This window comes from Marmota marmota, unplaced genomic scaffold (assembly GCF_001458135.2).
Source record: "Marmota marmota marmota unplaced genomic scaffold, marMar, whole genome shotgun sequence".
Classification (NCBI taxonomy): Eukaryota; Metazoa; Chordata; class Mammalia; order Rodentia; family Sciuridae; genus Marmota; species Marmota marmota.
The window spans coordinates 13,507,839-13,531,838 of record NW_025999905.1 but is presented as its reverse complement, the minus strand read 5'-3'; the positions used below and the strand labels follow the sequence as shown (position 1 = coordinate 13,531,838).

The following is a 24,000-nucleotide window of genomic DNA, read 5'->3' as shown; positions in this document are numbered from 1 at the left end:
GGCAAACTACCACCCTGAAAACTGGACAGTTAAAGTACAGAGAAGTCACTACTGGAACATTTAAAACCGTAATTGGCTAATTGCTAGAGGCAGAGCTTGATAGTTAAAAATTCCTGGGCTCAGCTGTTAGGGGCCCTTCACACTTTTGTTTTACCTCCAGGAGCCCTACCAAATTCTCGCAGAAGAGCAAAGAAAAATCTACTCCTGCCCTGGGCAGGGGCAGGGAAAGTAATCATTTTGTGCTGAACTCAGAGATAAGTAATCATTTCAAACATGTCTAGAACTTTCTATTCTCGTTAACAAACACTTGCCCGCTGGGAAAACAACTTTATCAGAGGCTAAGGTGACCTAGGGGGAAGGACAATTAGACTACTCAGCCTCCTCAGGACTTCCTGTCTCACACAGGAAGAGGAGGAAAAGCCCAGTGTGCAAGCCTACTAAAACACCTCTGAGATTGAATCATGAGTTTATGGAATACTTTCCACTCCAGAACTCTATCACTGGACTGGTAGGGAACAGTAGATTGCAGTTCAGAGAATTGAAAGACTCTATTTAAGAAAGGAGTTTTCAGGGAAACTCAAAACAACAGGGAAATTAAAAAAAAAAAAAAAAGGGAAACTGAAGCCTATGACACCTTCCACTATAGGGGACATTAAACACAGCTAATGTCCTAGCCAGGTACACATAAATTTTTACCCTAAAACACTATTTACCTCAATTCTAATTATCTCATACATCACGTCCTTCTTCCAACAAAAAATTACAAGACATGACAGAATAAAAAGCACAGTTTGAAGAGAGAAAAAAAAATCACAGAATAAGACCCAAGTATGGTAGAAATTTGGGAATCATTGTGTGAGGGTTTAAAAATGACAATACTAGCCTGACACAGTAGTGTACAACTGTAATTGCAGCAGTTTGGGAGGCTGGGATAGGAGGATCACAAGTTCAAAGCCAGCCTCAGCAACTTAGTGAGCTCTTGTCTCAAAATTATAACAAACAAACAAACAAATGGGCTGGGGATATTGCTCAATGGTTAATCACTGCTGGGTTTAATTCCTGGTTAACCCTTCTCCCCTCCAAAGATGATACCTCATATACTAAAAACTCTACTGGAAAAAATAGACAACATGCAGGATCACATGGGTAATGTAAGCAGAGAGATGAAAACTCAAAGAATAAAAAGAGAATGCTCAAAATAAAAAGTGCTGTAACAAAAATAAACAATGCTTTTGACAGGTTCATCAAAAGACTGGATACTATCAAGGGAGGAAACAGTGAAGCTGAAGGTATGTCAATAGAAACCTCTTAAACTGAAAAGTAAGGAGAGAAAGTATGAAAATTTAAAAAGGAAACGAATGCCCAAGTACAATAAGATAATTACAAAGGTGTAGTACATACATGTAGTGGGAATACCGGAAGGAAAGAAAGAGGAAAGAGGACAGAATAAATATCAGAAGACTAATGGTTAAGAATATCTAAAAATTAATAACAAGCACCACGTATTCATGAAGCTCACAGGAAACTCAGCAAGATAAATACCAAGTCTACACTTGGGCATATCACATTCAAACTGCAGAAAATCAAAGATAACAAAAATAGTACTGAAAGAATCCAGGGAAAAATATACCTCATCTATGGAGGGAGATGTTTAAGAGTTACATGCGACTATGCAGCCAAGAAAAGAGTAAAATATTTAAAATATTTGCAGGAAAGAACCTAACTAACCTAGAAATCTATATCCTGTCAAATTATCCTTCAAAAGCAAAGGAGAAATAAAGGTTTTCTTAGACAAACAAAAATTGAAGGATTTTGCTGGAGTAGACCTACCTTACCATAAATGTTCAAAATAATTTCTTCACAGGGAAGGGATAAGTCAGAAATTCAGATCTACATAAAGAAAGAGTGCTAGAGAAAGAATAAGTAACATATTTTATTTTTTCTTACTCTTAATCATCTGTTAAATATAATATCAATAATTTATCCAGAGATTATAACTTAGGGATAAATAAAATGAATGACAGCCATGTCACAAGGGATGGGACAGAGGAAATGAGGATACACTATTAAAAGGGGTATTCACTACCTGTAAAATGGCACAGTGTTATTTGAAGAAGATTTAGATTAGTTATAAATATGTTGCAAACACTAAGGCAACTACTACTTTTTTTAAACAAAAAGCATAATTTATATACTAAGAGAGAAGAAATATTGAAATAATATAAATTGCTCAATTAAAATCAAAGGCAGAAAGAGGAAAAGACAAAAAAACACGGAACACACACAATACATAAAAAACAGTAAAAAGTATGGGAGATATTAATCCAACTATGCGAATAACAACAGAATTCTTCAAATCAATCAAGAGTCAGAGTAGATAAATGACAAAAAACTCTATGTTGTCTACAAAAATCAACTTGCAATAGGATGAATAAAGATATGCCAGATAAAGCCAGGTATGGTGATGCATTGTGTTAATCCCAACCTACTTGGGAGGCTGAGGCAAGAGGATTGTGAGTTTGAGGCCAGCCTGGGCAACCAACCAAGATTCTGTCTCAGGAAAGAAAAGAGAGAAAATAAACAAACAAACAAAAAACAAGCAAGTAAACAAGTAAGCTGGAGCACCTGTATTAATTTCAAACAAAACAAATATCAAAATAAGAAAAATTATAAAATAACAAAGGGATCAGTTCCCTAAGAAAACAAAATTTTTGTGTACTTAACTGAGTGCAAAAATACATAGGCAAAAAAAAAAAAAAAAATCACAGAACTGTAAGGAGAAATAGAGAAGTACACTTTGTAGTTGGAAAACTCAAAACTCCTTTATTGTCAACTGACAGATCAGTAAGGACATAGTCAAACTGAGCAACATCAAATAAATAAACTGGATCTAGTGATATTTATACAATACTCCTTTGAACAACAGCAGAATGTACAGTGATCTAAGTTCACATGGAACACTCACCAAGATGGAACACATACTAGGCCATCTAACACAGTTGAAAATTTTTAAAAGAAATTATATGAAGTATGCTGCAAGACCACAACAAAATTAAATGAGAAATAACAGAAAGACAAGCTAGAACATCCCAAAGTATGTAGCAATGAAACAACATACTTCTAAATAACATATGGGTCAAAGAAGAAATACCAAGAGAAATTCAAAATATACTAAAATAAATAAAAATGAAAATACGATGTGTTAAAATTTGTAAAATGCAGTAAAAAAGTGCTTAGAGGAAAATTTATAGCATGGACTGTATGAATTAGAAGACAAAAAGATCTAAAGTTAATACTATCTAAGTTTCACCTTAGGAAACTAGAGATAGAAGACCAATATAAATCTAAAGCAAGCAGCTGGGTGTGGTGGTGCACACTTAGAATCCCAGTGAATTAGGAGGCTGAGGAAGGAGCACCACAACTTTGAGGCCAGCTTGATCAACTTCATAAGACTATGTATCTCAAGATAAAAATAAAAAGAGGTAGATGTAGCTCAAAGTAGTAAAGTACCCTGGGTTCAATCTGTAGTACTGCAAAATACAAACCAAAATCCCAAAGCAAGCAGATGAAAATTATAAAAATCAAATCATAAATCAATGACATTTAAAATATGAAGCCATGGCCTGGGGCTGGGGCTCAGTGACAGAGCACTTGCCTAGCATGTGTGAGGCACTGAGTTTGATCCTTAGCACCACATAAAAATGAAACAAATACAATAAAGGCATGCTGCCCATCTACAACTACAAAAAAAAAATTTAAAAAAATGGAAAGAAGATTTTTAAAAAATAAAAATAAATAAAATATGAAGCCAATAGAGAAAATCAGCAAAACCAAAAGCTGATTCCTTGAATAGATCAACAAAACTTATAACCCCCTAGCTAGGCTAAACCAGGAGGGGGGCAGGGGGTGGGTTAGGAGAGAAAAGTTATTAGTTACTAATATCAGAAGTGAATAGATTCACTTCTGATTCACTCCATGGATATTAAAGGAAAATACATATTATGAACAGTTCTATGTCAACAAATTTAGTCACTTAAATGAAGTGAACCAATATCTTTGAGACACAATCTACTAAAAACTCATAAGAGGAGAATCAGATAATCCAAATAGGCCATATGTCCATTAAAGAAACTGAATCAATAATTAATAACCTTCCAGAAAAGAATACCAGGTCCAGATGGTTTCACTAGTGAGTTCTATCATAGACTTAAGAAAGAAGTGATATTGGTTCTGTACAATTTCTAGAAAACAGAAGTAGGAGGAACACTTCCTAACTCATAGTCTAAGGCCAATATCACTCTAATACAAAAATTGGATAAGACTTTATAAGAGCTGGGTGAGGTGGCACATGCCTGTTATTCTAGTAGCTCAGGAAGCTGAGACAGGAGGATCATGAGTTCAAAGCCACCTTCTGCAAAAGCGAAGTGTTAAGCAACTCAGTGAGACCCTGTTCTAAATAAAATACAAAATAGGGCTGGGGATGTGGCTTAGAAATGGAGTGCCCTTGAGTTCAATCCCAGGTACCAAAAAAAAAAAAAAAAAAAAAACCAAAAAACAAATTACAGACCAATAATCTCTCAAGAGTATAGATGTACATATCCTCAATTAACTATTATCAAATCAAATTGAACAATGTATAAAAATAATTATACATCATGACTAAGTGGGATTTATTCCAGGTATGCAAGATCGATTCAACATACAAAATTGAGTAACATAATCTGTTACATAACAAGTTCAAGATGAGAAATATGGCCATATCAACAGATACAGAAAACATATTTTATAAAATTCAACATTCATTCATGGTAAGAACTTTCAGCAAACTAGAAAGAGAGAGGAACTTCCTCAATTTGATAAAGAAATCTAAAACAGACTTACAGCTAACATCATACCTAATCATGAGAACAATTTGATGCCTACAAATTTAATAACTCAGATGAAGTGGACCTATACTTCCAGAGGAAAAAAACTAACAAAAACTCATGCAGGGCTGTAGCTCAGTGGAAGAATGCTTGCCTAGCATGTGTGAGGCACTGGATTCCATCCTCAGCACCACATATAAATAAATAAATTAAATAAAGGTAGTGTGTACATTTGCATTCTCATGCAAAGAAAAATTAGATGGGTTCCCCCTAAGATCAGGAATAAGATAATAATGTTCTCTTTCACCCCAATTTTCCACACTGTACTAAAATTTGATATCGTATACACAGAAAATTCTGAAGAATTAAAATAAAGTCTCCTGCAACTAATAAGCAATTATAGAAAATCTGCTTGAAAAGCCAAATGCTTTTCTATATACCAGCAACAAACAATTGCAATTTGAAATTTAAAACCCAATACTGTTTATAATAACACCAAATGACTGATACACTTAGGTATAGATCTAGCAAAATTAAAAAAGACCTGATGAAAGAATCAAAGATGTGAAAAATAGGAAGTTGTTCCATATTCATGGATAGGCAGATTCAATATTGTTAAGATATCAATTATTCCTGTCCAGGATCTGAAGCAATTTTGATCAAAACCTCAGCACATTATTTTATGGATTTTGATAACTGATTCCAAAATTTATATTGAAAGGCATAAGAGCCACAATTGTTAATAGTACAATGTGAAAAAGCAGAGAACTGACCATACCTGATTTAAAGACTTACAAATGGATAGTAATCAAGAGAGTGTGGTATTGAGAAAGAAAAGATTACCAAATCAGTGGAATGATATAGAAAAACCCAGAAACAGGTCCACAGAAAAATGGTCAACTGATCTTTGGCAAGGAGCAAAATCGATTCAAGGAGAAAAGATAATGTTTTCCACCCAATGATGCTAGGACAACTAGATATCCACATGTAAAAGAATGAAGTTGACTTCCTACCTCATATCATATGCAAAGTTTAATTTGATTACAGACCTAAATGTAAAAACTTAAACTAAAAAAGTCATAGAAGAAACATCGAAGTAAATCTCCATGACTGTGTCTGTCAGTAGTTTCTTAGATGACACAAAATATAAGTAACAAAAGAAAAACAAAGATGAATTAGACTTTGCCAAAATTAGAATAGTTTGTTCTTCAAAGGATACCATTAAGAAAATGAAAAGACAATACATGAAATGGGAGAAAATTTTTGTAAATCAGATCTCAATAAGAATCTAATATTTAGAATATGAACAACTTCTACAAGTCATTAAAAAAAAACTAATTTGGGACTGGGGTGTAGCTCAGTGGTAGGGCACTTGCCTAGCATACCTGAAGCTCTGGATTTTATCTCCAGCATCACAAAAACTAAGCAAAGAAAACATAATAAAAAAAAGACATGCAAAAGTTCAGTAAATAAAAATGCTCAACACTATTACTTTCTGGAAATGAAAAACAAAATCATAATGACATACCACTTCATATCCTTTAAAGATGATACACAGCTGGTAGAAGCATACAATTTTGCAGCCACTTTGAAAACAGTTTGGCAATTCCCAATTGATTCAAAATAGAGTTACCATATAACTGAGCAATTCTGAAAATGAAAATATATGTGCATACAAAAACTTTGCCTAGAACTGTTCATAGTAGTGTTATATGTCTCAGCCACAAAGCAAAAAAACAAAAACAAAACCCCAAATGTCCATTGACTGAGAAGGGGACAAATAAACAAAATACTCTATATCCATACAAGGGAATATTATTCGTACATAAAAAAGCATTAAGTACTAATAGAACCTTGAATATATCAAGTTAGCAAGTAAATTCTCTTTAATTTTCACATCACAGAAATACTATTTTCACTATTTCAGTTTTCAAATTTTCTGTTAGAAAGGCGGGCACTGAATTCTTTCATGTGTTTTAATCACTGTGTTCTTTTTATTCTTCCTAATATGCTTCACCCATTTTCTCTTTTATTTCTTCTAGAGATCTATTTAGTTTCTTTTTTTCCCTCTCGAACTAGGTTTTAATTTTATTAATCTGTTTATATTCTATGTCACTATTTTCTGTTTTCATAACCACTTTCTTTCTACACTTTTAGGCTTACTTTAATGTTTTCTTGTTTTCAAAAAATGCTGAATTTAACTAATTTTAATATTTTTTCCTAATCATTATACTTATAGCCATACATTTTTAAGTATTTTGTTACAGACAGTTATAGCCTCCTTAGTTTTTCAGTCTACTTCATTAGTCTACATTTTTTTCCTTGGGTAAATCGGTCTATTAACATCCAACCTACCTGGGTCTATATCTGTTTCCATGAGCAGCATGCCTTTGTACCAGTCCTCATGCTGTGCTCTAAACAAGACTGAGACTAGGCGTCTCCTACCTGTGGCGTAACCCTAACCAACCAGTATTTATTTTTTATTTATTTACTTAATTAATTTGATTTTATTTTTTAAATACACAACAGTGGAATGCATTACAATTCTTATTACACATATATACCACAATTTTTCATATCTCTTTTTGTATATAAAGTATGTTGACACCCAATTCTTTTTGTCTTCATTCATGTACTTAGGATAATGATGTCCATCACATTTCACCATCCTTGCTAATCCCCTGCCTCCTCCCTTTCCCTCCAACCCCTCTGCCTTATCTAGAGTTCGTCTATTCCTCCCATGCTCCCCCTCCCTACCACACTATGAGTCAGCCTCCTTATATCAGAGAAAACATTTAGCATTTGTTTTTTTGGGATTGACTAACTTCATTTAGCACTAACTTCTCCAACGCCATTCATTTACCAACCAGCATTTATAAGGAGCAACTTTGAATTGTTTATTAACTTTTCACATGTATCATAATTTTTCTCAATTAGAAGAGCCTGGAATGCAAGAATCCTACCTTACATTTCTGTATTTTCACCATGATTTCTGCAAAGGAGATGACAAATAAGTGTTGGGGGGATGATCTAATAATTTTTACCTTGAGTTTTTCCAAATCTGGCCTTTCAATACTGACTACCTCTGCCAGCAGCTGGGCTTCAAGACCATCTTCTGTAACTGTGAAATTGAGGAGGGTTGTCTGAGCTTGTAATTCTGGCTTATAGTGAGGATTTGCCAGTTTTGTGTGAAGGATAAGGCGAAAGTTCTTGTTGAATTCACATTCCTTATCTCCAATCCTTATATACCTAAAGGAGGCAAAATACAGACATTCAGAAGAGTCATGAACCATTGCTGTCACTGGAATGCCATTCCACTGCTGCATTTTGACAACATACCTAGGCCAGAAGACCAGGTGATTTGGGATTTTTCAGCTTCTCTCTGTCTTTTTTTTTTTTTAATAGGAAGAATAGGAATTTCCTACCAAATCTCTGTGTGATTATTTTTCCTCTGATGTGAAATGGTAACAATAATAACATTCACCTCTTGGCATTGTAAATACCATCAATCTTACAGAAAATCTTTAAGAGTAAATGTTAGTTTCATTATACTTTCTATGATTAAAATTATATTAAAGCCAGGCATGGTGGTGTACACTTATAATCCCAGAGACTAGGGAGGCTGAGGCAGAAGGATCGCAAGTCTGAGGTCAGCCTCTGTAACTTAGTCAGACCTACTTCAAAAAAGAACTGGGATGGAACTGAGTGGTAAAGCACCCCTAAGTTCAATCCCCAAAACAAGACAAATAAAAAATGTTAAACATTGCTATTCTTTAAGGATAAAATATGTACATGTGTGTTGATGTGATATCTATGTATTAAGTATATTGATATTAAAGTATATTGTTGATATTAAATATATTGATGTGATATTTATACTTAAATATATTGTTAAATAATATATAAAATCTGGGCTGGGGCTATAGCTCCCAGAGTGCTTGGGTTAGATCCTCAGCATCACATAAAAATAAATTAACAAAGATATTGTGTTCATTTATACAACTAAAAAAATACTTAAAAAGTATGTGAAATCTTTTTTATTTTATAAAATATTAAAATATACATGCTCACATACACATTATAAATGTATTAATGTTATTTTTCTTAAATTATTAAAAGTAAATATATACTTGAAATTATTTTCTGATATTTTTGGCCTTTTTCATTTTCTTTCCTGCTAGGAACCTGCTATAAGAACTAGTAGATGGGGAGCTTTTCAATTCATGCGTCAGAGAAAACAAAATTCATGAAAACTGAACTTCTCAAACTTTTCTGCAAAAGTAGCCTGGGATGGAAGTTCACATAAGGTTCACGGGAGCCTGGTTAAAATAAGGAGCATTCACTCTTCTTTTTCTTAAATGTTCATATCAATTTGGATTCCTCCCTATTAAGTTTATAAACCATTTTGATTGTAGAGATGTTATAATGACAAAATACTATTCTAATCTCATATTATTTTAAATTAAAAATATAATCTAAATAATCTGAGAAAAAATATTTACAACCTGTCTCATTGGCTTGCAAGTGAAGTGTTATTTCACTAAATTTATCAACTTTGGAAAATTGAGTGTACTCAAAAGAAGAGACAGGTTCAGCACTTAATTGCAACATTTAGTTCTTAATTTGAGGAGAGATACTCAGAATGCTAAAATACAGTTATATTTTAGGTTGTTATTGGTGGATATTTTATAATTGTGCCTTATAGATCAAATCTTTTGTAAGGAAAGTGCCTCCATGTATTGGCTACTCTATTTGTTCAGAGAAGTTTTTATGAAACAACTTGCTTTAATGTGTATACATTATAAAAATTATGTTTTTAAACCAGCAAAGCTTTAACCATCTGAATAGGAATTAAGAATTTCAAAGGTTCAATCTCCAGCAACTCACCCCCCAAAAGAATTTCAAAGGATGGATCAAACTCATGACCTAATATCTTTTTTTACCCAACGGTCAGATTTTTTCATTGCAGAGTGATCTTACAACAGAAAACATCACAACTGTTGATTGTATGAGCTTGAAAAAGAGGCCACCAAATAAGCCACTCTGACAATCTTCTTTAAGTTCAAAGGTGCATTCATTTACTTTATCTAGTTTTGGATTTTTTTTCCTGCCATCCTATCATTTAATTCTTTTCCAGGAAGAAAATGAGCGATTCAGCTAGCAACTCACTTCTGACTAAAGCTAAAATATATCTGTGTATTATGCATTTTCCTTTTGAAAAAAGGACAATGTTAAAAAAGATGAGTATTGACATCATTGTTAAAAATACATACTGAGAACAATAAGAAGTGAATGAACCAGAGATCAAGTATAGTAAGTGGACCAGGCAGGACTGCTAGTTTATCCATCAGCATGGTGGCCCTGAGTCCCTATTTTCTAGAACACTAATCTGATACCATCTGTTCACCTGTTTCTACATATTTTCTGGTTGATGTCATGCTCATTAAAATAATCGTATGTCTGATAATTTATTCTGTTATTTCTGTTATCATGAAACACATTACCAAAAACATCCAGTTAACAATAACTTAACACCTACACCACTCCAGGCTGTCAGAGTCTTCCAGGCACAGGACATATAACTATTATCAAGACAAGCATGGTCTCTGCTCTCACAAAAACTGTTTCTTACTTTCTCATGACAGGCAATATATTATTTTTTATATACTGATTTATTCATTTTTTTATTTTATTTATTCATATGTATCAAATTCCTACAATGTGACAGGAATACAAAGACCAAAGATCTGACCAATTAAAAGATAAGCAAAAGAGTAGAATAGACTTTTCCCCATCGAGATGTATAAATGGCCAATGGAACATGGAAAGGCTCTTAACATTAGTTATTAGTGAAATGAAAATCAAAGCCATAGCAAGGTACCACTTCTCACCTACTGGAATGACTATAATCAAATGATAGAAAGTGTTGGCAAAAATAAGGAGCAGTTGGAACCCTTGCACAGGTAGCTGGTGGGAATGTAAAACTGCACAAACACTGGAAAACAATTTGGCAATTCCCTGAATCATTTCAGCAATTCCATTTCTGGGTACATACCCAAAAGAATTGAAAATGTATGGGCTGGTGTTTTGGCTCAGTGATAGAGTGCTCACCTAGCATATGTGAGGCACTGGGTTTTTCCTCAGCACCACATAAAAATTCATTGTGTTCATCTACAACTAAAGAAAATTTTTTTAAAAAAGAATTCAAAATGTATGTCAACACAAAATTTGCTTATGAATGTTCATAGCAGCGTTATCCATAATAGCAAAAGGTAAAACCAACTTGAATGGGATAAACACTATGGGCATATCTAATCCATGGGATGCTATTTGGCCATAAAAAGGAATGAAATACTGATATACATGTTGGACATCAGTACCCTCAGAGGATTAGTTCTAGGACCACCTGTGACTACCAAAATCTAAGGATGCATAAGTCTCTTAAGTTGGTCCACCACATCCACAGATGTGAATTCACGGATACTGTATGCTATAACATGGATGAATTTTCAAAACATTATTCCAAGTCATAAAACCCGTCATAAAAGAGCATTGTGAATCCTTTTAGAGGAAATGTCCAGAACAGGTAAATCAATAGTGACAGAAAGCAGATCAGTAGTTGCTTAGGACAATTCTAGCATATTGTGCTGATGGCTATCCAACTCCAAAAATATACTTAAAGGCCAAATCATTATCTTTTGGACTTGATTCGATCTGTAAGGTCAGTAACGACACCAATTATAGTTTCTCAGAGGTTTGTGCTTATCCTCTGAGAGTTATGAGGTGTGCCACAGCATGATCTTTTTTTGAAAAGGACATTTTTTTCTTAGTGAATCTGCCTCTTTTTGACAACATATTTAACCATGTCTGTCGTGGAGAGCATCATCAAAATTTGAGTTTTCCTTTCCAAATATTTCCAAAATTGATCTCACAAGTAGCTTCGAGGAAATCTTTGCTAGCACTGTCTCATGTGTTACTCTTAACCATGAACTGGCTTTTAAATGAAACTTTAAGAGTAAAGGTCTTATGTAATTACTGCCTGGAACTTTACATATGAGAGACACCAAAGTTTAAATTCATTTGAGTCTCCACAATAAAGCCTGTACTTACACCTCTGTGTAAATTCTGCAATTTCTGACTTCCACTCCATCTTGGATCGAATTCATTCCTCCCTGGTGGAGAGTCTCAGAGAAATGCCATGCCTGTTACAACCTTCTATGGTGTCAGCTTGTTTGAATGTTCCTTCACTCACTGGAGAGTTTTCACCAGGTTTAAATTCCTATTTCATAAACTTTGTGTTTTAACCACTAACCTATATCCCCAGATGAAAAGAGAATGTAATTATTTTTATGCTTTAGCATCTTAAATTTAAAGGAAGAACAATGACTAAATTAGGACTAGAATTTTTATTATTTTGTACTAGGAGACTCCTCACCAGATAGGGTTAGGAAGTCCAATTGATTTTGAGATATGCATGGTGTGTGTGCATGTTCTTGTGTGCATAAGAATTAAAACAAATGACGCATAAGATGACTTACTGTTGAAAGTACAGGCTGTGCATCCCTACAGTGAAAAATCCAAAACCTGAAACTTTTTTTTGGTACTGGGGATTAAACTCAGGGGAACTCCATCACTGAGCCACATCCCCAGCCCTATTTTGTATTTTATGTAGAGACAGGGTCTCACCGAGTTGCTTAGCACTTCACTATTGCTGAGGCTGGCTTTGAACTTGCGGTACTCCTGCCTCAGCCCCTGGAGCTGCTGTGATTACAGGTGTGCACCACCACACCCAGCTTGAAACTTTTTGACACCACCATGATGCACAAGTGAAAAATCGCACACTTGACTTTATGTGATGGGTCACAGTCAAAATGCAGGCGCACGAAAAATATTGTATAAAATCACCTTCAGTCTATGTGTATAAAGTGCACATGAAACAAATGAAGTTTGTGTTTAGACTCTTGGGTCACATCCCCAAGATATCTCATCATGTATATTCAAATATACCAAAATCCATAAAAAAACAAACAAACAGACAAAATCTGAAAGACTTCTAGTTCCCAGGATTTTGGATAAGGGATATTATCCTGGAGGAGGTTAAGTAAGAAATCCCCTCTAGAGCAGGGGCTGATGAACTTTTGTTGAAAAAGGTAGAGAGTAAATATTCTGGGCTTAGTTCATATACATTTGTCATATATTCCTGTTGCTTATAACCCTTTAAATATCAATCTTAGCTCATGAGTCACATGACAGATGGTTGGCTCATGGCTTCTCTAGAGTACCATATTAGTTAGTAGTCTGAGTTAATATCGTCTCAAAGCAATAATAGCTAATTTTCTCCACCAGCCACTGTGCATAACTAGTTCCCCTCATCAAACTTCTAAGAACAAAATAAAACTTGAGAATGTTCAACATGGAGCATGGATACTGACCATGTCAGTACCAGAGGGTACAGGTGAAGTTTTTAAATATATATTTTTTAGTTGTAGATGGATACAATACCTTTATTTTACTTGTTTATTTATATGTGGTGCTGAGGATTGAACCCAGGGCCTCATACGTTTGAGGTAAGCACTCTATCACTGATCCACAACCTAGTCCCGCAGGTCAAGTTTTAACTGATTAAAAATTGAACCAAAACATCTAAGTTAAAGAAATGCTCTGGAAGACACCCCAGATGATTTCATTGCAGGGTATCCCTTTCACACCTACATATTCTCTGAGGCATTCAAAAACCCCAGTTTGAGAATCAGAAAATATCTGCTTTGATAGGTCTGATTTTCTCTGTGAACAGACAGAGCTAATGGGAGGATGCGGGAGAACTCTGCTATGGAAAAGCAGAATGCCTGCCCATAAAAATTGGGTTTTACATCTTGCTTGGAAACAGTATTTGATAGCTTTAGATTTCCCAGGGACAGTAAATTATCCTCAATTGGGGTGTTTATGATCTATGAAAGGCAAAAATTACATAATGACTCAGTGGGTTTTATCACTGCTGCTAGGTTAATTTTTGGTTAATCTCCTATCTGGGAAAATTAAACAGACTGTTAATGCTCTCTCATGAGTTGAAGGGTCCAAAAAACAATGGAGTTAACCATAGGGGTGGGAAAAGCAAACAGAATCACTTTGTTGTTTCTGTGAAAGACACTAACGCAGAGGTTGACTTTTAAGCAGGGAAGGAAGACATGAGCTCTGAACTCCAATGAGGAGAAATAGCAGGTGAGAACAGCAACAGAGCTGGAAAGTGGGGTTACTTTCTTAAAGCAAATGTTCTTAGTCCATTTTCCAGCCCCACTGCAGCCAGGAGCAGGACACACGGACCCTCTCACTGCATCACAGTGAGAATCAAGTGGGGGCAGAATCTCTCCATGTGGGTGCAGCTGCTCCCTCAGGGTGTTTATACATCTGTCTCAAGGAGTGAGCTTGCCTAGATGACTAGGATGTGGGATAAGTTAAAACATTCTGTTTCACCTAGCAGAGCTGATATTTTAGAGCAAGCAGGACCCCTGGAGATTGTTCAGTTTTTTTTTTTTTAATGGACCCAAATAAATAAATCATAAATTCCAAAGAGTTTATGACTTGTCCAAGGTCACATCACTTAGTGGCAGAGCTGGGACTAGAACCCGGGCCTCTAGACTCGTAGTAAAAAGTTTATTTCACAGCATTGCAATGCCAGTTAATTTCCTCTGACATTCTGTAATGTCAGTCTTGGTTAACCTGCATGACCTGTCAATTGCAAGAGGGTATTGAGAGACGATGATTGACTGAGAACCAATCTATGGTTGCAAGAGAAAAAATAGGCACAGCTCAGAGCACATGCCCTCCTAATCTTTTTTTTTTTTTTTTAAAGCTTTTTAACTTATAGATGGATATAATACCTTTATTTATTTATTTTTATGTAGTGCTGAGGATCAAACCCAGTACCTCACACGAGAGTGGCAAGCACATTACTACTGAGCTACAGCCCCCGCCTCCCTCATGATCTTTGGTTAGAAATTCTGCCCTTGTTTATGAGACTAGCAAAGATTGTGCCCAATCCTAAGATCTATGATTTCTGGCCAATATATTTATAATGTGAATTAATTCATAAAACTTTTAAAGAAAATCATTCAATTTATATAAAAGTTTATATTTTAAGTGTGTTAGAATGCTCACCAGTTAGCAGAATGAATGAGTTATTTCATCCTAACAATCATCTGCAAATCCATATTAAGCAGAAATTCACAATTTGTATGTTAGACTTGCATAAAAATCATATATACTGGAAATATAAAGATCCTTTCAGAGTTTATTCAAAATTTAGTCAAAAAGTGTTCTGGGATCAAGTGACTTAATAAATAATTAATTTCAAGTCATGGAAGGTCATTACTGTTGTGAAAGATACGAAAACTACTTTGAAACCACATGGAAATGATTTCTTGGTGAATTCTCACAGCTCTTCTGTGACACACTAACACTGGCTCCCTTAATCAGAGTTTCATGAAAACCAGAATTCCTGTGACCTGGTAGAAGCAGCATTGGTATAACAAAGATGAGAATCAGAAATGGGAGATTCTAGTCTGGAATTCTTATTTCTAGATTGTATATCTGGAAACTAAAAAAGTCTCTCTTACTTTTATTAAAACTGTTCTTCAGATTTGGTGTAGCTATTGTTAAAAATGCCATCAGTTTTGGGTCCTAAAAACCCAAATGAATTTCTCTATGGATCACATATTCTAAGGACCAGAATAAAGTCATCATTATTTTTTACTGGGTCTAGAAACCAAAAAATAGAAAACAACATATTCTATTTAGGATAAAGACTGCTGTGACTGATCAGTGTACTTACTACAAATGGCTACAATAGGAATGTTTTATAAAGATTCATAAAATTTGGGGCTTGAAGGGAAATCTCCTTAAGTTAGTGAACTATTATATGGAAGGTCCTCCCCCTAAGTTAGATTCTTCGGATAGCTACCATGTTCTCTAAATATGAGGAATTCCATTCTGGTGGCCCCATCAGAGGCATTTTGTCAAGGTAAAGAGATAGTAGGTGGGTGTTAAGATAAATAAATAACATAGTTCCACTCATTGGAGGAAATAAAGAAACACTCCAGAGAAGAAATCAACTTTTCAATGAACATCTAAAAGCCTTACTGCATGTCCTGCTGTTTAAAATTAAAAGCTTCTAGGTTAGACTTGTGAGCTCCTACAGCTATGGCTGGGTGTGCAGCAAACGGCAAGAGGGAGTGGTAACTTAGCAACCCAGCAGGAAGGGCTGTGTGAGTTGGTCAAACCCCTTCCCTCAGGAAAATTTGGCTGAAAGCCGCACAGCTGGCAAGACATTCAAGGAAAGGAAGGAAAGGAGTCCTGAATAGAAATGAGTTAATTGTCTTGCTGCTTCACACGGTTAATATAACCAACATGTCCCTCTAAGATAAAAGCAAACTTCAATTAGAATTTTAAAAAGAAAAAAATAATAAGATTGATGTTTCAGAACTCCAGAGAACATTGTAGAGAGGAAAGGAGAGCAGAAAAAGAAAATCAAATTACTTCCCTTTAGATACTCACAGGTGCACGGGCACACACACTTCACTACAACTGTATTTAAATACGTAGTTTGGTACCAAAAGAAATTCTGGTTCCATTGATGTTATTGTTCAAAGATTGCTTTTTTTGAAGAAAAAATTCCAAGGTTCTTTACCTGCAAGCTGGGTTGGTATTTATTTTCAGATGAAGTCTAACAATTACTGGAAAGACCACTGTGAGTGTGAGAATGCACTATCTGTAAATCCTGAATGTCACACTTAAAAACAACAAACAAACAAAAAACCTGGACTGAATTTAGCAATAGAAAGGCTGTTGGTTTATTTATTCTTTTGGCAATAAAACTTTATTTTTAATTTAGAAGTAGGAGAGACTAGAATGCTAACTTCGATTATACATGGACACAAACAAACTTACAAATGAAACTATTCTTATCCAAAGGGACATAATGAGAGAACTATATATCTCTGGAGTTGATTTTAACTTCCTAAGTTTCCAGTTCAAGACAGACAGGGCATCCCACCACAGTGTGGGATTTAACTTAACTTGTTCTATCTTTAGTCCTACTCAAGACCTAATTCAAACAGATTCACAATCAATCGTCAAATCCTATAACATCAACCCCAACAACAGCAACATGGTAATATTTAACAAACTGGAAACTTGTTCACTCAAAGCAATTCTTCTTACTCATCTTAACACAACTTTCAGGAAAACTAATCATTTTAAAATAAATGTAAAGTGTTGTCTCCTTTTTACTGTATTATTTCTATGAAAATGAAAACTGATATAAAATAGCTAATATTTCTACTGGTCAATTTTAAGTATCTTTCTAGGACATACTATTTAAAGACCATTGTTCAAAGAGCAATTATGGGAACATTAAAGACAGTTTGAAAATATCTTTTTAAAATTATTAATATTCCCGGAAACTAGTGAAATTCATCTTGAGGTAAGGTTATTGCAGTTAAGATTAAAGATTAAAAATGACTTTAGTAATATTTGGGGAGATTTGCAAGATTGAAGAGAGATAGTTTTATAAAGATGCCTCATAGATCAGCACTTCTCTAACATGTAAACTAGTAAATTTGCTTTGGAAAAAGTACATATTGATAAATCTTCCCAGATATGTTTTCTGTCAATTGATACGATAAGATATTTTATTTAAAATTAGGATTGTCTGGAGTTTGGTGGATTTAATTATTTGTAATTACCCAGCTGTTGTCAGCCTCTGGCCATTTTATAACAGAGGTATCTACTGTGTGGGTCAGGTTCAACTGTATCTTCTCAAACACAGATTTAATGTGCTATTGATGAAACCATTACTCGAACCAAATTAAAGTCTGGGCTGATGTATTGGTCCATAGGGAGCTGTCAGACATGAAAGGAGTAATTAGTATTCATTACTTCATACTCCACAACATTCCAATTATTAATGAACTTCAACTTTTGGACTACGCTGTATCTATCACAAGCATTTCTCAGACATTCATTATTAGGAAGAATAAACTAATAGTGGTTTGAAAAGGCCCCCAAAACAAACAACTGAAATAAATGAAAACACTATTAATAGTTGAAAACTTTCTGAGGGATGTGACTTTCCAGTGGGTTCATGAATATGTGTGTTGTCCCACCTGCATTTGATGAGAATGACAAAGGCAATCACTCTAGGTGAATTTATCTACTTGGCAATCTGTGTGGCTGTCCTTCCCTCTTTTTCTGCTTTCAATAGTTTCTTATCTTTTTTAATACAAAGGAAAACGTGCTGGTATCCTCATAGGTAATTGTATAGAGTAGTAGAGAAATAAAAGAGGATGCAAAATCAAAGTAAAATGTTCAACATTGGAGATCAGAGGTTACACTGAAAAATGTTCCAACACGTGGATTAATTTGGAATGTGATCAAGGTAACGTCAAAATTTTTCTTTTTTTTTTTTTAATATTTTATTTTTTAGTTATCGGCGGACACAACATCTTTGTTTGTATGTGGTGCTGAGGATCGAACCCGGGCTGCACGCATGCCAGGTGAGCACGCTACCGCTTGAGCCACATCCCCAGCCCAAAGTCAAAATTTTTCTGTTTCTGTTACCACATTGCAAATGGATGTCTCTGTTAAATAAAGCATATCAACATTTTCTCATTTTCTCTCAGTTTTCATTTATTGTATTAAAGAAAAAAATCCCTATTTCTACCAATCTAGTCCTATTTGTTCCTTCTCTCTTCCAGTTTGCATACATACAAATTTTTTCAAATTTTTTATTTTTAAAAAGAGTTAAATGGAGGAACAAGAAAGCTTTTACTTTGTTTTAAACATACATCTTGTCAGGTAAAACAATATAATTATTAAAATATCAAAAAATTTTCAAAGTACTTCTTAGGTTTTTATGAACCAAACTTTTTTTTTTTCCCTCCCCACGCAAACATAATGTCCTTTCCCAGCTACTCAGAAGGCTGAGACAGGAGGATCACAAGTTTAAGGCCAGCCTAGGCAAATCAGTGAGATCCTGTCTAAAAATAAAGAATAAAAAGGGCTGGGGATGTAGCTCATTAGTAGAGCACCTCTGGGTTCAATCTCCAGTCCAGGAAAGGAAGGAGGGGATCAGAGGGACAAGATGAGAAGGGAAAGGAAAGGAAGCAAACAAGAAAGAAAATACAGTGTCCTCAAACTTTTCACTCAAAAATAGGAGTAGAAAAACCAAAGCAGGAGGTGGAAATGGTTCACAGGAAGAGGCAACTAGTAGTATTAAATACAAAAATCTTTTGGATTATAAAAATAGCTGAAGAGGTCTTTTGCTTCTTTTGTTAGACTGATTCCCAAGTATTTAATTAATTTATTTATTTATAAATTTATTTATTTTTAAGGCTATTATGAATGGGATAGTTTTTCTAATTTCTCTTTCAGCTGATTCATATTGGTGTATAGGAGCACAATTGATTTATGGGTGTTAAAAATTTTATATCCTGTTACTTTGCTGAATTTGTTTATAAGTTCTAGAAGTTTTATAGGCCCAACTCTCCAATATGTTGGCTTAAGAACTGGCTTCCTCAACAAGGCTCCTAAGGGCACAAGAAGTAAAATTAACAATTAATAAATGGGATGGTATCCAACTAAAAAGCTCCTTCATAGCAAAGGAAACAACAAAGAACGTGAACAGAGAGCCTACAAAATGAGAGAAAATCTTTGCCACCTGCACCTCAGATCAAGCATTAATCTCCAGGATATACAAAGAACTCAAAAAAAAAAAAAAAAAAAAAAAAAAAAAAAAAAAAACAAATAACCCAATCAATAAATGGGGCTAAGAAACTAAACAGGCACTTCACAGAAGAAGAAACATGAATAGTCAACAAGTATATGAAAAATTGTTCAACATCTTTAGCAATTAGAGAAATACAAATTAAAACTACACTGAGATCCTATCTCACTTGAGTCAAAATCACAATTATCAAGAATACAAGTATTCTTGTATTCTTCAATAAATATTAATGAAGATGTGAGGAAAAAGGTATACTCGCATATTGCTGGTGGGACTGCAAATTGGTTCAACCACTATGGAAAGCAGTATGGAGATTCCTTAGAAAACTTGGAATGGAACCACCATTTGACCCAGTTATCTCACTCTGGTATATATCCAAAGGACTTAAAATGAGCATACTACAGCGATGCAGCCATATCAATGTTATAGCAGGTCAATTCATAATATCTAAGTTATGGAACAACCTAGTTGCCCTTCAACAGATGAATAAAGAAAATGTGATATATTTTTTCATATATATTCATACATACATACATACTTACATACATGATGGAATATTACTCAACCATAAAGAAGAATGAAATTATGGCATATTACCAGGACATGAATGAAACTGGAGACTATCATGCTAAGTGAAATAAGCCAATCCCCCCAGATCAAAGGCAGAATGTCTGATATGTGTATACTAACACACAATAAGTGGGGGAAGGAAGAATAGAAGTTCAGTGAGTTAGACAAAGGAGAATGAAGGGAAGAAAGGGTGGGAAAAGGAAAGACAGTAGGATGAATCAGACATAATTTTCCTATGTTCATATATGAATACATGACCAGTAAACTCCACATCATGTATAACTGCAAGAATGGGATTCTAATTAGAATAATTTATACTCCATGTATATATGTCAAAAGACAGTTTACTGTCATGTATATCTAAAAATTTAAAAAAGTACTTAAGAAGTTGGCTCAAGAGTGAAAGTTTCTAACTCAGTTTTTTTGAAAGACTCCAAAACTTTTATACAGCACTGATAAGCAAATGAACTTGTAAACACTTTAGAAAACTATTCAACATTAACTTTGAAAGCAGTTTATGCATATACTCTACAACCCACTATAGCAGTCAGAGCACAAACTCTGAAGAGTGTTTGCTGTGAGTGTTTGTAGATGTGTGCATGAATATCCAGCAACATTCATAGCTGCATAGCCTCTAACAGCAAAAAAGTGCAAATAACCTAAACTTTCTTTATAAGAACTTTAAATAAATATAGTAATAGTCACACCCATTGAATAATAATAAAAATTTAGAAACTTGGGTATAGCTCAGTAGTAGAGCACATTCTTAGTATTTGCAAGGCTCTGGGTTCCAACCTTACCAAAATAAATATGTTAAGTAAGTAAAATAAATAAATACAATAAATAGGTAGATAAATAATAAGAAAAAAGTACTAGAGCTAAAACCAATAATATAAATTTTATAAACAATATTGAGTAAAAAAATCAAGTCCCTTTAAACTATATACAGTATGATGAAATTTTTATAAAGTCTTAATCAAAGGTAAACAATATATTGTTTAGGAATATACACATATACAATAAAACTATTTTAAATAAGGTAATGAGGTGATGAGAAAAATTCAGAATCTTGATTACCTTTGGAAAAGGAGGCAGAATAGGAAAGGAAAGGAGCACAAAAGTGGCTTAAAAATACTGATACCACAAAACAACAGTGAGATTTTTATATCACACCTGTCAGAATGGCAGTCAACAAGAATTCAAATAATAATAAATGCTGGAGAGGACAAGGAGAAAAAGGACAGATTTTGCACTGTTGATGGGATTGTAAACCACTATGTACAACCACTATGGAAATCTGTATGGAGGCTCCTCAAAACACTAGGCATGGAACCATCATGTGACCCAGCTATCCCACTCCTCAGTATTTATCCTGAAGAATTAAAGTCATCACTACAGAGATACATGCATATCCATGCTTACAGCAGTACAATTCACAAGCCAAACTATGAAATCAGCCAAGGTGTCCATCATGTCCATCAATGGATGAATGGATAAAGAAAATGTGGCATATATACACACAATGGAGTTTTATCCAACCATAAAAAATATGAAATTATGTCATTTGCAGAAAAATGGATGGAACTAGAGACCATTATGTTAAGTGAAATAAGTCAAACTCAGGAGGTCAAGGGTCTTATGTTTTCTTTCGTATGTGGAAACTAGAGAGGCCAAAGGAAAGGAAAGGTGGAGGTGGATCTCATGGAAATCAAAAGAAGATCAGTAGGGGAAAGGGACCAAGGGGTGGAAGGTGAGGAGGGAGGGGGGAAGTGCTGGGGGGTGACACTGGCCAAATTATACTATGTGCAGTGAGCATGTATGAATATGTGACAACAAATCCCATCATTACAGTTATAATGTAGTAATAAAAAATGTGGATAAATACTGGTAATTTGAATGCTAGATACAGGTCTATTATTATGCTTCAAAAGTTTTACGTATCATGTATATTATAGAATCCATATTAAAATAATGAAATTTTAAAAGCAAAATCAAAGATCTCTACTCTTCTAGGGGTAACTTAAGATACCAGGATATGACTGATTCCTTCCTTCTTCTCTCCCTTAACCTGAACTGCTGATCTGCTTCATGACTACATTCATGTTTTATTCACACTTCTCATTTCCAAAAGACAATGTTTACCTCAAGAGCTCTGGTTTACCATCTGGTTCATACTCGTAATCACCAATATATATTGGATTTATCATTGGTTAGTTATTCAAGGCAGATAATATATACTGAACACCTATGAATATTTTTAGTATGTTTATGTACCTATACGCTCTCTGTATTTTTTCTCACCAGATAAAAAAATAAACACAGAAAAACATAAACTTACTCCAAATCACCAAACTACAACATAGCAGAATAAGGTTTGAACTAAGTTTCGTCTTCGTACTTCTACCTCAATGCTAGTTTTTAACAACCGTAAACTGATACATAAGACTCATCTAAAATCCTAAAACACTTGTGAAAATACACATATCCCTCACATTGATCATACCTTCTTACCTTTGTGGAATCCTGTGGAAAGATACATATTATGGAAAGAATGGATTCAAAATAATGCTAGAAAAAAAGAAAAAGTATAAGTGGAAGAGAAAAAGTGATGAGAAATCTAATGGAAAAATATCAACAAAAGTTAAAAACAGACAATTCACACAAGAGGTACCAAAAATAAAAAATAAGCACATTCTTATTAATAATAAAATTATAAAATAAGGTAACATTATAATCCAACAAGATTAGGATTCTATTCTATTAGTTCTTGCTCACGGTGCCTCATTTCCTTGCGTGTTTTGTGATTTTTGCTCATGAGCTCATGTTCTTTGGAATTATAACTTTGGCAATTTTCTAAGGTCTGAATTTATGCTATTATTCCCATCCACACATGTCTCAACTGAGTAACTGCAATTATTTGCTAACTGGACTCTGGATTTTCCTTTGCTTCTGTCCAATTTACTAGGCATAAATAACCCAAGGCCACTTTAAAATAAATTATTGGAATAAGGGTTTTAGGGCAATCAAATGGTAAAAATGCATTTTGAACACTCATAAAAGAAACAGTTTCTGGTTAAGAAATCACAGGGGATATGTTTTTCACCTCTTCCCAGTGCCAAAGCAAAATTTCCTTGATATAGCACTGGGTTTTGTTTATTACTTTAAAGGAAACCTACCACTACACAGAAGGTGTGGCTTTATACAGGAATCTATAGAGAGGATGGGTAGTCTTCTAAGAGATTCTGTATTAAGCTGTAGGCCTCAGACTTATCCAAACCCTGTACACTCATAACACAGAAGACAAGGATTATCAGGTTTTAGCAGTTATCTACAGGAGAATCAGCTTTGGAGTTCTTTTTTCCCCCCCTTTTTTGGCAACCCAGTAATATGTTTCAAAAGGTGTTTTAAATGCTTTAACTAATATATTTAATTTTCAAGATTCTTATATCAATCTGTCATAGTAAAAAATAAAAGTCTATATTATTATTGTTCCATTTTTTTGTTAATCATCTTTTTTAAAGCCTATATATAGTATATAACTTATACAGAGAGAACTTTTTTTTTTTTTTTTTTGGGTTGCTAGGAATTGAACCCAGAGGCACTTTCAAGAACTTGAGCCACATCCCCTTTTTTATATTTTATTTAGTGACAGGGTCTCACTGAGTTGCTTAGGGCCTTGCTAAGTAGTGCTGAGGCTGGCTTTGAACTCACAGCCTCCTGAGCTGATGAGATTACAGGTTTGTGCTACTGTGCTGGGCACCAATTAACTTTTTTTTTTTTTTTTTT

At 34.4% G+C, this 24,000-nt stretch overlaps 1 protein-coding gene across 10 annotated transcripts in view; it reads right to left on the bottom strand.

The window, feature by feature from the left end:
* The window catches only part of Dnah11 (dynein axonemal heavy chain 11), a 305,840-nt gene that overhangs the window by 42,868 nt on the left and 238,972 nt on the right, over positions 1-24,000 (bottom strand). For 9 of the 10 annotated variants that reach the window (XM_048799700.1, XM_048799695.1, XM_048799694.1 and 6 more), the window contains one exon: positions 7,910-8,114. In XM_048799700.1, the coding sequence (XP_048655657.1) occupies positions 7,910-8,114 (205 nt within the window). Of the gene's footprint in view, positions 1-7,220; positions 7,311-7,909; positions 8,115-24,000 lie in introns of all 10 variants that reach the window. The other variant, XR_007346137.1, reaches the window with a different exon arrangement.